At 38.4% G+C, this 17,107-nt stretch overlaps 3 protein-coding genes across 4 annotated transcripts; 1 reads left to right on the forward strand and 2 right to left on the reverse strand.

Moving 5' to 3' along the window:
- Window positions 1-952: 952 nt before the first annotated feature.
- Window positions 953-5,958, forward strand: LOC114740860 (nuclear transcription factor Y subunit A-10-like). 2 transcript variants are annotated; one of them, XM_028929107.1, is made up of 6 exons: window positions 953-1,062; window positions 1,702-2,031; window positions 4,019-4,128; window positions 4,215-4,283; window positions 4,594-4,734; window positions 5,172-5,958. In XM_028929107.1, exons 2-6 carry the CDS (start codon window positions 1,770-1,772, stop codon window positions 5,571-5,573), a joined length of 984 nt encoding a protein of 327 aa, XP_028784940.1. In that variant the 5' UTR covers window positions 953-1,062; window positions 1,702-1,769; the 3' UTR covers window positions 5,574-5,958. The 2 variants fall into 2 exon arrangements, with proteins under 2 accessions (XP_028784940.1, XP_028784941.1); XM_028929108.1 differs by having other exon boundaries at window positions 4,022-4,128.
- Window positions 5,959-6,619: 661 nt separating this feature from the next.
- On the reverse strand, window positions 6,620-8,145 carry LOC114740815 (syntaxin-121-like). The gene is made up of 2 exons (XM_028929064.1): window positions 7,431-8,145; window positions 6,620-7,170 (listed from the first exon to the last, which is right to left on the reverse strand). Exons 1-2 carry the CDS (start codon window positions 7,966-7,968, stop codon window positions 6,815-6,817), a joined length of 894 nt encoding a protein of 297 aa, XP_028784897.1. The 5' UTR covers window positions 7,969-8,145; the 3' UTR covers window positions 6,620-6,814.
- A 2,882-nt stretch (window positions 8,146-11,027) lies between these two features.
- On the reverse strand, window positions 11,028-13,017 carry LOC114740751 (syntaxin-121). Its single transcript, XM_028928962.1, has 2 exons — window positions 12,256-13,017; window positions 11,028-11,706 (listed from the first exon to the last, which is right to left on the reverse strand). The coding sequence occupies exons 1-2, from the start codon at window positions 12,806-12,808 to the stop codon at window positions 11,270-11,272; spliced, it is 990 nt and encodes a 329-aa protein (XP_028784795.1). The 5' UTR covers window positions 12,809-13,017; the 3' UTR covers window positions 11,028-11,269.
- Window positions 13,018-17,107: the final 4,090 nt, after the last annotated feature.

Below are 17,107 nucleotides of genomic sequence, written 5' to 3' on the forward strand. Positions count from 1 at the left end.
AAATCAAAGTGAAAAGGAAAGCTAACGTTGGTTTTAAGATAAAGTAATCATAAGTCCTAACTCACCAATGTTACGAGTCGAACGGGCGGAATCAATTTAACAAGGACGCGGAAATAAATATCTTGCAATTATGCAGTTTGGGGGTCAAAAAAGGCAAAAAAATGTAATCATAAGGAATGCAATCTTGTACGGTCAAAAAATCGAACTCCAAAAAATTTTAAATTTGTATTTTTAAAAAAATCAATATAAAAAGTTGACGAATTAACGCGAGATAACAGTAGGATAAATAGCTTGGGGTCTGGATTACTTGCTCATCTCAAAAGATGGGAGGATATCTATTTTTTTTTCCCCCGGTTTGATGGGTGTTTTCTCGTCAATGATATTTTTATCATTAGCTTATTGATAAAATAAGAGAAATTCTAATATTTTATTATCATAAAATAGTGCACTCCTGTATTTGCATGATATATTTTTAAAAAATAATTGTTAATTGTTAAATTTTAAAATTCTAAATCAGAAATTACTGTAAAAATATATTGTTATTTACTTTTCGAGTGTAGTTATTTTTTTAATGAATAAAGTAACTAATATTAATTTGAAAATTTAAAATTTAACAGTTTTTTTTTAAAGAATTTTTCTTATGCTTTTTTTTTTTCCAAAAATCAAAACTGGGACCGTTAGGGGGCATTTTTTGGAAATGCGTAGCAATGGAGTTCAATCCCCATAAATCAACGCATCCGTAGGGAAGCAGTTTGTATGAAGAAGAGTGAGTGAAACGCATAGATGGAAACGTATTTAAGAAAGCGAGACTGAGAGTGCGCGCGCGGTGGGTGCGAGGCGCTAAAGGGTTACTTGTTTATAATTTATGAATAAATAGGAGACCGCTCATGAAAGCACTTGCTCGGAGGTGATTTCCCCTTTACACTAAGTACCACTCCGCTTTCAGTAGTGTCTCTGCCTTGCTTGAAATTCTACCGACATGCCTCCAACCTAATGGGGCTTCTCTCTTCTCTTCCGTAAAATTTCATGCTCTTCCTCCTTCCTTACTTCCGTCACTCCCATGTGAGTTCTCTCCTTTTCTTTCCCTCTTCTTCATGCATTTAATGGCTCTTTTCTACTCATTCTTCTGTGCTTCACTTGTGCCCCCCTGTCTGTGTGTGGAGTTTTTTTCTTGAGTTTCTCAAGCTTTTTCATACCTCTGCAGCTTAAATTTCTGGTCACTGCTTATAACAAACTTGGTTCATGCATCTGGCTTTTGTATTCCACTCTCATTTCCACTGCACTATTTGCATTTTTCTGGTTGAGATTGTTGGGCAGTGTCCTTTTTTCCTCAAATAATTTCTTCTTCCCGTTCTCCCTGCAACTGTTTCCTTCCTTTTTCACATTGCATTCTGTTTCGAGGTTTGTGAACACTTAACTCTGAAGTTCTTTATGGCTGAGCTTTCTACAACGATCATTATCGTCTTTTTTAGATGAAAAAGCTACCGAAACAGAGTTTCTGCTGTGATGCATATTAAAAAAAGGGGCTCTTGACTGAAGCTTTATTGAAGACTGGGTACCATCTTAAGTAGTAGCAACGAGCTTTAACTTATTCAAAGTCCAATCTTCCGTCTTTTTTTATCTTTCGATTCTTCTTTTCACTTTCGCAGTCGGATGAGTACAGGTACTTACAAGTTCCCCTTCACTATATATGCTTTCCAGACAGGAAACAATTCAGACAAACAGGATAAACTTGCAAATCATCGTTTGGATAATTTCGGAGGCTTCATATGGCCATGCAAACTGTTTATTTCAAAGAACATGAAGGAATTGTTCGCAATTCCATTGGGCAATTGTCGTCAGCAACCTCAGCCCCTTGGTGGACTGCCCTTGGATCTCAAGCAGCTCAACATGAGTCTTTTGGCCAAATGAAACCTTTTTCACTGGACTTTCCCAACTATGCCGACCATCTTACTGGCCCGAAGCAGCCAGGAAGAGCAGCCCATCAGGTTCTGGATAAAGGACACACCACACAGTTCACTATCTTCCCAGGTAATTTTCTTCTCTGAATCCAGCGTTGCCGTTAGACGCATCTCCCCGATGGAATTGCATTGTTTCAATGTTTATGCCTATTTCAATATATATATATATCAACACTCGAAAGCATAGTAACTCAGATACTAGCATGGTCTATTCTATGAAAACGAAACACATAAATAGGATAGAATGTCTAACGGGCTCCTGATAAACATTGACTAATTTTTTTAACTTTTGTATTAATACTAAGAACAGGGTTTCCACCTAAGTTTGACATATTCTTGGATATAATCCATCACGTGAATCATTAAGTCGCCATTTTAAGATGCGACTGACATTGCAAAGATGAGTGCAATGCAAAATCTTAAGGTGATTCTACATATGGTGATTTCAACAGAAGGTGAGTGGTATCATCTTAGACTACTCAGCACTGGCACTGTTCCTGACGTTGTGTGAGAAAAGATTCTTGAAAATTACTCAACAAGACTCTTGAGTCTTGCTAGTGTCTCTTTCATTCTGCTTTTCCCGTGGGATGTCAGTCTCGGGCCTGTGTATCTTAAGTTTTGCAGTTTAGCCTACTTTGATTTGTCAGGTGTAGATTGCAATGAGATGAAGTATAGGTTCTTACCCTCGCACTTCAGAGTTCATTTCAAGTATTTCCTCTTCATAACCCTTGTCCCAACCTTCTAATAAGCACTCAAGTGGAATAGAATTACTGGCTATTAAAGAGGGAGAATCAACCAATTTATGTGCTGCATAGAACAATCCATTCTACAGAAGACTACGTATCACATATCCTACTACCTTGATCTCTGTCAATTGGCCGTGCCTTCGGGGTTTATATTTCGGCTGCTGCATTTTGCAACACTTCACTTAGCTTTCTTATTGGTTAAGACAATTTGCAAGTAGCCCTTTTTGGTGATACTTAAACTAGCTTTGATACTGATTGATGAGCATGCAAATGTGACAGAAAGCTCTCCCTTGAAAGTTAACTATTGTGGCGGAAAAATAACAATCCAATTGAGTATCCCATTGTGTAGTCAATATTTCAACGTAGGGCTCAAAATGCCATACTATATTAGTACCCGTCTCATTCACTTTCTTTATTAACTCAACTTTCTCAATAATTAAAATATGTTTAATCGTCCGATATTTAATTGTTCATACCATATTACCATTTTATGGTTTCATTTTGTTTAGGAAGCATCAATCTCTATCACTGATCTCAGAACGGATTAGTCACTCTTCTTGCACTTTCCTTATCGAACATTTGAAATTTTGTAACAGTAGATATTGCAATGTGAAAAGAGGCTTTGAGGAAAACATCAACCACAAGGGCCACAATAGTGACTTTGATTTCTCTTACCCATAATTCATGAGGTTCAATAGCTAATTTGCTTTCAGAACTAGCCAATAGATATGGCAGAGCAGTGATACTCGAGAAGAGGAAGTTCAGGACGAACCTCATCCATCCCCACGGATTTTCCTTCAAGAGAGGGGAAATGTCTTTCAAGGTCAATTAAAATTGGCAAAGTTTAGGTAAATGGTTATGCATCTCTATTAGTTATAGACAGGATGAAGCATGTTGACAGTTGACAGAAAGAAGATTGCAATAAGAAACTCTTGAGTCTTCTGATCAAATTATTCCGGATGAGTGAGTGCTGCTTGGCATGAAGAATGAACCTCTCCTCCCTCCCTTCCCATGGGCGGGGGCTCTTTCTATCTTATTCACTTCCAAGGTTCTTATGAAGACAAGTTCATCGTACAAGATGTTGCTAATCAAATTATCAGAATGTTCTGACTATTATCTAGCAGATAAAGTGAGATTGTCCATTTAAAGATTGACCTCCAGTTAAATTATGTAAAAGAAAACCTCTCTGGCAGTATTTTTTTTAAGTCTGTTATTACCAAAATTGATACTTCAACTTCTGTTTGTCTAACCATTCGCTTCTAAAAGCCTTTTTGTACGTTGGCAACTTAACATCTTAAGTTTATTCTTCAGAAGATTGCGAGATGTCAGATGATACACAAAAGCATCAGGCAGTCATGTCACTTCATTCATCCTCTCCTGAGCCTCGTGGTCATTTTGAGATAAAATTTAGCCAGCCTGTGGTAAAAATTCCCACCAAACAAACCCTTTGATGCTTCATTATTTTATCTTTGGGCTTACTTTATGTTTGTTATCCTTTTCTCTGTAGATCTGTTCAAAATATCCTTACATGGATCGATTTTATGGGCTCATCTCAACATATGGACCTCAGATTCCGGTTCGTGCGTCTTCACTCCAGCAAGCTTCTTAATCTATTAAAATCATGTGATTCTTACCGTATGCTTACAGGGGAAACATAATTAATCTATTGTTATATGGTGTACGCATACATGAGAAAGCCAGAAAATCTAAAACTGTCCTGCCAATTTCTTTATATGAATCTTAGAGTGACCGATATTAGTCTGTTCGTCCACTGAATTATAAGATGTAGTCTATGTGGTATTGTTTGTTTTTGCTTATCTTTTGGTGATCTGCCTCACATATCCACGTCTACTGATTCCTAGATGTATCCATCTTCGATGAATCAGGGCCGTTTAATGCTGCCACTTAACTTGACATCCGATGATGGGCCAATTTATGTAAATGCTAAACAGTATCATGGGATCATCAGACGTCGGCAGTCACGTGCAAAGGCTTTACTTGAGAATAAATTGACAAAGCGCCGCAAGGTATGATTCTTCATCTTGGCAAACCGCATTTTTATCCCCTTTATGTTATCTCAATACAGTGTTGCTGCAACCCGATCGCACACGATGGCCAGTTTCCACGCAAAGTGGTGCGTTATAAATTATAATTGTCAGGGTACAGAGCAATGTGTGCTTCTATACCCAAGATAAGAGGCACTGAGGGAAGAGCTCTAAGTTTGCTGCATGCTGTAGTAATGCACTGTCTGAGAATGAGATAAAGTACCTCTGCTATAAGCTGAATATCATTTCAAACGATATTATCTTTGAGGAATGAGGAGGCACTTGATAACCAATAATCCAGTTCAAAACATCAAAATTTTCCTTTAATCAGTCAGCACTCGAATGATAAATCAATTCTTATGACGTTGCTTAACTGTTACGTACTCTTGAACTATTTTATGTTTTCTTTGCTCTTGCAGCCCTATATGCATGAATCGCGTCACCTCCATGCAATGAGACGACCAAGAGGATGCGGTGGTCGCTTCTTGAACACAAGAAGTCTGAAGAATGGGAATGGTGAAAGCGGAAGCACAGTGATCAAAACTGGGGAGGGTCTGTTCCAGTCTAGTGGTTCTCAGAGTTCTGAAGTTCTGCAATCAGATGGTGGAACTCTGAATTCATCAAAGGAAATAAATAGCAGCAGTTCAAGTATTTCAGGGTTTGATGTGACTAGCATGTATGCACGTGGAACTTTCGATAGCTTTGGCCTCAATCATGGGGGATCCTCCGTGCACTCTCTTGCAGACATGATAGATAGTGGACGTGGCATTGCCATGCCTGCGAAATGGGTTGCAGCAGCTGGTAACTGCTGCAAACTGTAAGCCAGAAGGCCAGGGAAACAAGTGCCGTGACTAGATACTGCGATAGGCTTCGTTGTGGAGGCTGGGTCTACCATCTGGTCTGAAGGCAAATCATCCCTGGCTAGGGCAACCCATCCTTGGCTAATTAAGGTAAACCATCCTTGGCTAATTAGGTGAGCCATCTTTGGCTCATCAATTATATGTACTGTAGTACTGTCTCGGTCTTTCTGAACAGACCTGTCTTGGCGTGGTTAGGCATGTCCATGACCTGATCCTGTTCCAGTTGACCGTAGTGTGTAATAAGAACTTGATCCTCTAGTTGACTGTGTGCGCTTTTTTAAATTATGTCTAGGCGTGTTTTATTCCCGAACTTGTGACTTTAGATCAATGTATCATAATAAGACTTCGGCTTTTGATGATCCCTTTTCTGGGCTTTACTCGTATTTATAGCTTCGCGAGTGTCGTTTGTTATTTTTCTTAGCCCTTGGGTGATTCGATTGTGTGGTGGTGTGTTTCGATTAAAAGCTTACTCATGTTTGATAATGGTAGGTCTAAAATGGCCATGAGCACACCCCAAACTCATGAAGACTTCTGTTTAGTTATGGCGGCCGCCAAGTCTTACCGCCAATCTAATTCCATTTGTTTATGATTGTTAGAAATTACTGGCAAATATAGTAGTCAAATCGTGGTCAAATTCCATTGTAAGCGGTTCTGCTTTTGAGATCCCTGGGAAAATAAAGGAATAGCTAGCAAAAGTTTGAAGATAACACGTGTCATAATAAAAAAGAATTAGAAAGAAAATAAAAGAAAACGATGCTGATACGCAGAAGCTTGGGCTTAAACAGCATGACTGACATGGGTTATGCATATCTGGTTGAAGAACAGATGAATTGAGGCAAGATTCTACGACAAGTTACTGGAATGGGAACAAATATAAACACATAGAGAGAAGGCACAAAAATTTTTGTACAGATGCTACCACCAAAAACAATCTGAGATATAATCAAGCACGTGAGTACAGAGAGAGATAAAAACCCCATCAGATTCTAGAAACCAATCCCCTGGCGGGTCTTCAAACACATAGGTAGTATTAATAAGAATAAATGGCTAATCTATATAGCAACACACGACCAAAAAATTGACATAATGAATACAGAGACAAAAAAGGTAGTTTTGTAATGCAAGGGTGAAGAAGGGGAAGGAGGCGTGAGTTGACTGATTCGTAGCCGCCAGGAACATCAAACCATATTGTATGTGAAATCTCATTTTCTCAACACAATGGGGAGAACTATAATCAATATAATAATGATGAGCAGTATGATGGCTATGCAAGTCCATTTCCGCGTGTTCTTCTGGTGCTTCCTCGCAACATGCAACTGCTGCGCCCCTCCTCTCACATACGAATCGGCTCTTGCCACGTGGCTCTCTATATCATCCAACTGCTCCCCCTGCGCCTGGACCAGCACTGCCATGTCCAAGAACACCTGGTGCAGCTCATTCAGATTCCTCTCTATCTCTTTCACCGCGTCGTGCCTCTCTTGAATCTCATGGATCGTGTCCAACACGCTCGCTCTCCCTTGCTGTTGAATCGCTTTCTGCAGGAAATTTTCACTCTCCCCTGCTCCACCGTATTTCGTATCAGTATCTCATTTTCATACATGTCCTTCCTCAAAAATACACACACCTTTTCATGAATACTTATCAGAAAATTTTATCTTTCTTGACATGAAACTGGTTAAAATCATTAAGAAAGAATATTTCTTGATCACAAAAATCTTGTTGGGTCGTCGTTGACTTCTGCTCGTTAGATATTGTCTTTGATATTATAGTTGAACTTTCAACATAACAGTAGCGGAATATATATACATATATACTGACCGGTAGAGACAAGGAGGTCGACGGTTTTGTCGTCGGGATTCTCGCCGGTGACCGTGTAGTACCTACGCCGTACGGTGTCTCTGTACTCGGTGGAAATTTGTTGCCTGAGGTTGTTGAAGCTCTCCATGGAGTCTTTGAGCTTCTTTCTCAGGCCGTTGACCACTGAAGTTCGAGTCCGGTCGGAAGAGGAGCCGGGTCCACAGCCGGGCAAGCTGCGGTTCTGTTCGTTGGAGCGGTCGAGTGCCTCGAGGCGGAGCTTGACGAGCTTGGCTTTCTTGAGGGCGAGGGTGACGTCAGAGTCCATGCGAGAGCGGAGGTCCTTGACGGCCTTAGCGTTGTGAAGAGTCTTGCTCTGTTCATGGGAGCTTCGGAGGGATTGGTTGAGGCGCTCCAGCTCGTTGAGCTCCTTCTTGAGGGAATCCACTTCCTCGAAGAACTTGTCGAGGTTGGCACCGTCAGTCAGCTCCGTCATCTGGATGACATGGTGGTGGTTGTCCTCGGCGGAGGGGGAAAAGGAGGAGCTGAGCAAGTCGTTCATCTTGGAGGCCACAGAAAAGGAAGGATTTTGGAATGAAAATACAGCAGGATATGGGATGATCTATCTGAATGAATCACAATATAACCAAATTCAAAGGTCTTCTGAAGAGACTGGTCAAATGGTTGTATCAGTTAGGGGCCGTAGAAGAAGTAATGCATAGCAGGTCAAAGGGTTTGGCCCATCGCAAATTCAGCCATTTCATTGTTTTTTCTCTCCACAAATATATAAACTTCGCTTCCAGGATGCTTCATTTAATTTATTATTTTAGTTTCTTTGAAAAATATTAACAGTCCTCTCGCTTTTTTGCAGAAGAATAAAATAACATGTTTACAGAGTCACAGAAATTTTAATTGAATGTAGGAGTATTATTAATGTGACGGGGTGGAGCTGTCGTAATTGAACGGGAGAGGCAGCGTACTGTTCTAATGAGGAGTCTAATGAAAAACAGAATGATAGTGCTACATTTTGTCCTTAATATATAAAAATTAATTGACTAATTTAAATAGATAAAAAAATTAGTTGGATTAGTTATTTGTAATGAATAGGTATTGTTTTTTTTAAAATATTCTTGTCAATCAAATATAATTTGATAAAATTTTTAACATACGTAACTATTATAAGGACTATCTTTAAAAAAAAATAAACGAGACACAAAATAAACTGAGGTTTTATATTTAAAATTAAATTAAAAATTAAACTAGTTCTAATTTTTATATTAAAAATTAAAGGTAGTGTATTATTAGACGTTGCGAAGTCTTTGTAATTGGTTTTTGGGGGGGGGGGGTTTGAAGATAGAAGAGTGAAGTCTTTCATGTCATCTTTTGGATGTAAATCGAACAATAAGAAAACGCAAAGTGAAAGGGATTTTATAAAACATCTGAGATCGTTTAATCTAGTGTGGGACGATTTTATAAATAAATCGTAGGCGTTATCACTGATATGCGGTTGCATTAACTCTTAAGACATGCTCAAATTGTGACCGACCCCGGTCTGCTACTTGGCTCTCCTAAACCATGTTTCCTGGCCAAACCCTGTAGCTACAAAACCACTTTTTTCCAATGTTTCACATAAACAGAGGCCTGTCTTAGGGATGAAGAAATAAAATACCGCGCACATAAAGCTGAGACACGGAGAAGAGAAAGTAATGTGACAGGAAGAAGAGAAAGGGCGCTGAAAGTTCAAAAGATTAACCAGTCAGAGGGTATTATTTGGTTTTCATACAAAGACAAGGAAGCGCGTGGACATTTTGTGAATCTTGAAAAGCTCTTTGGTTAATTATAACTGACAATAAAGTCATAACTGAAATTAAACCAGAGGCCAAACAAGAGCAGATATCGTTCCATGGCCATGGGGAGGCAGACAAATACACGGACCAAGACCAATACCATATTGTTGACGTCACTCTCATAATAGGCCAAGGATTTTTCGGGGATGTTTCCAGACCTTAAAAAACAATTTTAAAAGTATTTTCATGCATTTTTGAAACAATACTCCATTTACATAGTTATATCAGGCTCTTTAAAATTAATTTTAAAAAAAATTAATTCAACCACGTTTTTACAGTTTTACTCTCCTGCCCTCATCCTTTTTGGGACGGTTATTCTATCCCCAGCAGTCTTTGGGGAAAAAAAAAAAATACGTACATCAAAAAATATTCACAATCTTAATTACACTAATATCCCGTAGGCAAGGCTCGCTCTGTAGAATGCAGATGCAGCATGCATCATCTGAACTCTACCGAGTACTGGCATCTAAATTCTGACGTACTGCTTCATATAATATGAAAAATACAACATTTTGTGGTCATCCATTTATTTTCCCGCGGGAAAAAAATAAAGTTGACAGATTTCTTTTATTTAAAATGTCACATTTTAATCAAGACACCAAATAAAGAATACATTCCTGTGACCCTAACAAAACGGTTGCATACAGTAACTTGAGCCAATCTATCGTTTATCAAAGGAAAATGACGTTTAAGGATAAAAAATTAGAAATCTAATATAACAACCAAATTCTTCTTTAGTTTTCTTTTTCTTTTTAATGACTCGGTCCAAATAGTGAATTTACTACTACTTTTAGTCCTAATTATAAGAATTAGTTGACTAATTTGAAGGGATTAAAGAAAAAAGTTAAGTTAGTTATTTATAATAAATATGTGTTATATTTCTTAAAAGATCCTTATTAATTAAGTATGTTAGGTAGAACTACTATTGTTAGAAAGATTATTTTGAAAAAAAAAATACACAAATATAATAGACAAAATAGATTCAAATATTATATTTAGGATCAAAATAAAAGTTAAACAATGTCTTATATCAGGGACTGAAGGTAGTAGTACGCATTTATAGCAAGAAAACAAATCTCATTTGAAGATTAATGGCTATCAAGTTATAAATCAAGTAACATACATATATATAAGAAAACATAGATATCAAACCCAAAGTCACCGTATCTTTAACAAATTACATTCTTTTCCGTAAATAAAAAAACACGTAGTTACAAAATTGCAAATTAAAAAGATACAAGTATCAAATATGAAATAATCGAAATATTATTTAGTCTATATTTTGAAATCTTTAAACTTTAATATTAGACTAATTTAACATTTTTCCCCCTCAAAAGTCATTCCTCCTCTATCAAACCCCAAAAAATCTCTATATGAGGTTTTGGTTTTTTTAATGCAAATCCTTATATCAGGCTTAAAGCTGCAAGAGGAAGCTATGAAGACCGTAAATTTGAACATATACTCATAGTTGTTATCCAGAGTTGGTTCTAGAAGATGTGATTAGTCTCTCATAGTATGATAAACTAATATTTAAATTTCTGTTAAAAAAAATGTTCACATTTAATATCTCACGTTGTTTTAAACATGACTCTCAGTATAAAGATATTTGTGTGACGCAATAAAACACACACACTCTCTCGTAGTTCTTGGGCTCCCACTAACTCTTAAGATTGGCTAAATTGGATCTGCCCTCTGACTCTCACCAGGTCCATCAAATGGAGATTCGATCTCCCTTTTTCTTGCATTGGATAAAAGAGAAATGATGCACAAGATCAAACAAAAGCAAGAAGAATAAATAAGGAAAGTTTAGAATTCCACAAAGAATACACATAGACCAACGATAATCAAGGATGCACCTGATCCACCAGATAAGATTATCTGCTCATCGTAAGAGATTGCAATTGGCCCCAGTCAAAATATGGGACAGTCAATTTCAACTGCACCAGGTACCGTTACCCTCCTCAGACTATAGATGCATATGTGTATGTATACATGTATAGAATCATCATCCAACAGTCATCTTCCAGCAGGCGTAGCGGGGGGCGGAGGAGGTGTTTGGGGTGAAGCTTGCTGATTGCCGCCGCCGCCTTTGTTATGTTCCCATGGTCTAACAGTGAAGAGAACCACAAACAAGATGATTACTAGGAGAATCGTGATAGCATAACAGGTCCATTTCCTGGTGTTTTTCTGGTGCTTCCTTGCAGTCTGCAACTGCTCAGCTCCGCCCCTCACAAACGACTGAGCTCTCGCCACGTGGCTTTCTATGTCATTCAATTGCTCCCCTTGAGATTCCACCAGCACTGCCATGTCAAGGAACACTTGATGCAACTCCTTCAGATTCTTCTCTATCTCTTTCACAGCATCATGCCTCTCTTGAATCTCATTGATAGTATCCAGAATCCTGCCTCTGCCCTGTTCTTGGATGGCCTTCTGAAGGAACGTCTCGCTCTCACCTGCATTCATGTTCCACTCGCTGATTACAAAATCATTCAGATTCGCACTGAGGCACGTTACTATATTAGGATGACCCAGTCTCATGTAAAAGAATCTGCCTGCATAACTTTTTCATTTTAACTAATCTCTACCGAAAAAACAAACAACTCCAGATGTAATATTCTCTAGCCCAATGGCTATCTTTTACCAGTAACGCGTTGCATCCAACACTGTAATTCGTGGGGCCAAGTTGCATATTCATAAATTTCCTACTGATTTATAGGAATGTCTGTGAATTGGTTCGTCAGCAACTAAACAGATGAATGTGTTTCGAGACAGCTTCATGTCATACAGAAAAATTACATGTTAACTGTCTTTTTCCAAATCACATTTTTTGCCGTGTTCAATAACAATTTGCAAATTGAATATCGAGCATTCATTTTGATCGAATATCATTGTAGTAATCTAAGTTCTCCAGACTGAGAGGCCAGCGCATCCTTCTCTAATTATGACATGGATAGTTTAATTTTTTTTGGCCGGGGAGGAGGATGGAGTATTGCTATCGTTACCTGTAGAGATCAAGAGGTCGACGGTCTTCTCATCAGGGTTCTCGCCGGTGACCGTGAAATACCTGCGTTGTACAGTCTCGCGGTATTCCGATGAGATCTGCTGCCTAAGGCTATTGAAGCTCTCCATGGAGTCCTTCAGCTTCTTTTTCAACCCGTTGACCACCGAGGTGCGGGTGCGGTCCGACGAGGATCCTGGCCCGCAACCCGGCAAGCTACGGTTGGCCGCGTTGGATCGATCCAGAGCCTCCAGCTTGACCTTGATGAGCTTCGCCTTCTTGAGAGCAAGCGCAACATCGCCGTCCATGCGAGAACGGAGGTCCTTGACGGCCTTTGCGTTGTGGAGGGTCTTGCTCTGCTCGTGAGAGCTCTGGAGGTTCCGGTTGAGGCGATCCAGCTCCTTGAGTTCGTCCTTGATCGACTCCACGTTATCGAAGAACTTGTCAAGGTTGACACCGCCGGTGGGCGTCGTGGACGCCATCTCGATGACATGATGATCCGGCGATGCCTGCTCGTGGCGGAGGCGAGAGAAGGAGCCGGAGAACAAGTCATTCATTCCAACAGAACAGACAAATTGAATTAAAGAATTTCAAAGAAAACCAAATGCAATCAGAGAGATAGGAGGAAGACAGGAATTGTGTAGTTGGGAGATTAAAGCAGCAGGATTGGGATTTTTCAGAGAGGGAGAGGGTAGGGAGGGATTGATCGGCAGGTCAAATGGGGTTAAGGGCAGGAGAACACTTAGAGGCCGACGTGGACAACAAGGCCGGAGGCGCGAAGAAAATAGGAAAAGTCTACCTGCAGTTCCAAGTTGCCATACCATTCAAAAGAGACCGCGAGTAGGTAAAGAGGCTGGGACTTGGTCCAGCGAGGAAATACGCGTGGACGATAATTTATCCACTTTGTTACTGCCTGTGCCCGTTTCCAGTCGCCAGTCCATCTCACTCGGATAACGCCGGTTGTTACTTCAAGCCAGCCCAAAAGTCTGATTTAAATTTTGCAGGAGAGGGATACTTTCAAGTTAAGTGATTCGATTAGTTGCTTTTAAATCAATTCTAGTGACAAAACTACACTATAATCTTCTTCTTGTTTTTTCACAGATCATCTGGATTTTTGGAAAAAAAAATACTACTACTAGAATTCGACGAAACTGAATTTGAGCTAAGCCGGCTCTCAAATGAAGGATAATCTGCCTAAAACGTCTTCCACGCAATCTTTTTCATTTGGCAGTGTTCATCCTAATCCCCATATGCAGATTTAATGCTGATATATGGATGGCCGTGCATCCTAATCCCCATATGCAGATCAATGGCGAGGAGAAGAACATTGCTATTTGACTCATTAACGCGTGTGGCAATTTAGTTTTTTCCATTGCATCGTCTACTTTCTAAATTTTGTACTCCTCGTTCATTGCGCTTCACGCGAGTCACAATTAGTGCAGATATCATTTGATGTATTCGGGGGAAAAAAAAACAGTTTACCCGGTAAATGAGTTTATGTTACCATCTCATGATTGTCATTGTATCATTTTTTAAAGTAATAAAATACAATATTTGCTTAACAAGTGATTCTTTATGACTTCCTTTTTTCTTCCTTTCTATTTCTGCATAAATTACGCTCAATAGCTTAAAAGGTAACGCGGGATTCCGTCTTCAAATATTTTTTATCAGGGGAATACCTCGCGAGGTGGAAATCTTTTGACAGCCCACAGCCCACAGCCCACAGCCCCACGAGACATGTTAATAAATTAATAAATGGTTCAAAGGATCGTTAAAAATAAAAGGCGACAAGGCAATGTCAAAATCAGAGCGCGTAAGTAATGACAATACAAAATAAACTTCTAATCAAGGAGAGGCGGCGTTTGATACAGGCCTATGATGACCCGACCTTCTTTCTTATCTTAGGCAAGTCCTCATCTTCTGCTCCCAGGTGTTTTCGGGCTAAAACCCGCTTGATAGAGTTCTAGTGTAAGTTGCATTGTGGGTAGAGTTTGACTATTATAATCACGTATATATATTTTTTCTTAAATACGTGTCTATATTGAGAAGAGAATTAATAATATATCATGTTCTTCAAAAAAAAGGTTTGTGTATTGAGAAGAGAGTTATCGAAGAGCTTGATATAGAATTTCTTATGTATAATTTTAATGATATAAAAGAGGGAAAGACCAGAGGCTAAACTTTGGTGCCTCATCATGTACTTTCAAGCGTTACTAGTTAAATGCTGTTATTGTTCTGTTAAGCATTTAGCCCCCTTGAATTCAAAAGGCGGTTCTGCACCGACGATGAGGGAAAGTGGCATGACAAATTGCGATTAAAATAAATTACAGCCAACCAACCTGAAAGTCTATCAAGCTCTGTGCCTTTTCAACTACGCTTTAGAAGAGCAATGAAGTTAGGATACGTGACGAAAGGCTCATGACTCTGTACGGACAAGTTTGGATTGAAAAGCAGGGCACGTTTTTTTCAAGTAAAGAGTTATAGTTATATATTTCATCATAAATAAAGCCGACGCAATACATTTCACAGTCACGGTACTATGACAAGATTTAGTTATAGTGCTTCATAATTTAATTTAAATATGAAAGTCTATTTAAATGCAGTATAGTACTTTTTGTTTACCAGCCAGTGCAATGATTGTGGAAATATCAGATTTAGTTTTTTCTTTGTACGAAGGCCAAGGTAATCGAGCTACAAATCATTTGGCAGAGTTGATGTCCAATGGGTGGCTAACAACAACACCACCTCTCTTGGATGAAATTTTGATGGCTGATATGTTAGGCTTTAGAAATATGCAGTCAGGTTCGCCGAAAGTGGCTAAAGGAGAAGGATTGAGAATAATAGGCTTGATATTTGTGCTGCGGCGAGGAGGGGAATTGGCTGATTTATCGTATATGAGGCTTTATTTTTCCAGACTTTTGTTGTTATGGTTGTAGCTGTTCCGTTTGTCTCTGTATTGTTTCCTTTAGTTCTTCAGCGTCTGTGGGTGTTTTCTTCTATAGTTTTTTAAAGAGTCCCACATTTAGTGCCGTATTATGATTGTTTTCAACAAAAATACACATTTACTTACAGGGTAATGTAATGAGGAGGCTGGGCCACCCAAGAGTGCATCCGCAACCCACCCATTTAAGATCAAATGGGTGCGGGCTATCCTGTACCCGTATAGAGCCTATTTAATCCTGATATAAACAAACAGTCCTTAAATTGGCGGTTTCTCATAGCTTGTTTAATTGAAGCCCCCCTTTTTTTTTCTGCCGAACAACATTACAATAAGCAAAAACTAGCAAATAATCTAGGTATTCTTATAATCATACTGAACGGGAAAATAACAAGGGAAATGCTCAGGCAATACGTACACGTAAAGTTTTCCATCATGAAATTCTACCTCTTGATCAATTTGAGCCAGTGTTTTCCGCACAAACGTAACATGATGAATTTTTAGATGAATTTTTGAATTATGTAATGAACATGCATTTATGAACTTTTGAAATAATTTTAACTTGAAATCACCTAATTAATTCCTAATGTGTCTCTAATAAGAATTAAATTATATCTACCATAAGAATTATCATATGTTTAACTCATAAGAACCCACAGCTGCACCAAAACAAAAATAGAAAAAACCTTAAACATTATTAAAAGATTCTAAATTGGAAACCAAATAGGAATTCATGAAGCTTGGTCACCGGTCCACCCAGACCAACAAATAAAGATGAAATGGTGTTCCGCTCAATTTGCAGAAGTGTTTTGGATTGCTCATCAGGCATAACCCCAAGCATATTTTTTACGAAATTATTGTCAAAAAAGGGCAAAAAATATTGGTTGCTAACTCGGACTGATTGAAGGAGAGTAGTCTGCCTGCACTTTCATCCTATCCTTTGCTACACTAACAATGTCATGATCATGAACTAGATACCGCGCGAAATAAATTAAAAAAAAAAAAACATATGTAAATGGGCGAAGTACAGGTAGTCCGTGCCTTTGCTTACTACCGGTCCACACAGCACACCAACCTAACCCACTTGAGTATGTCCATTTCGGACTCTTAATGGGCTGGTTTAAGGAGGGGGGGGGGGGGGAATACGGCTAGTGGGTTGCTTGCTCACTCTTATTTAGAGGGTGTTTAAATGAAACCAAATCATGGTTTGGAGAATAACTTCCAGAAAATAGATTTTTAGAAGGATAGATTTTGTGAAAAAGTGATTCTGAAAAGTGAGAGTGTTTGGATAATTGTTATCAGAAACACTTTTTATATGTACAAATTAGTAAAAAGGACATAAGTTAATATGATAATTACATAAAAGATAAATTTTATGATATATTTTAATTTGAAGGAATAAAATTTTTAATAATATATTTTTTACCAACATAATTAATAATACATAAGATAATATAATTAATAATTAATTAATATGTGTATATATTTATAAAATATGAGATTAAATATGTTTATAAAAAAATAATTAATGGGTGTTAAAAGTTATATTATAGTTGAGATCTATTCTGACAGATATAATCATACTCTCTAATTTAAGCCATAAGCAGAATGGATTCACTGTTCCTGAAACTATGGTTTTGACCTGAAACCACGGTTTGTTTATTTTTTTTCCTGTTTGACAAATTTGAGATCCAAACTATGGTTTCATCATATTGCCAAACACTTTTTTACTTAGCCAGAAAAAAGTACAACTCAATTGTAAATCAGTTCAGTCTCTGGGTAGATGCCCTCAGAGTTGAAACTCAAGGAACAGCCAAACATGAACGAATGTAATAAAATGTCTTATTCTGTCATGCCATGCGCTAGAATTGCTTTCAAAATGCGCTCATTTAATGTCGCCCCCAGGATTCCCTCCACT

Source organism: Neltuma alba, unplaced genomic scaffold (genome assembly GCF_004799145.2).
Source record: "Neltuma alba isolate B1F8T4 unplaced genomic scaffold, ASM479914v2 tig00003187_pilon, whole genome shotgun sequence".
NCBI lineage: Eukaryota > Viridiplantae > Streptophyta > Magnoliopsida > Fabales > Fabaceae > Neltuma > Neltuma alba.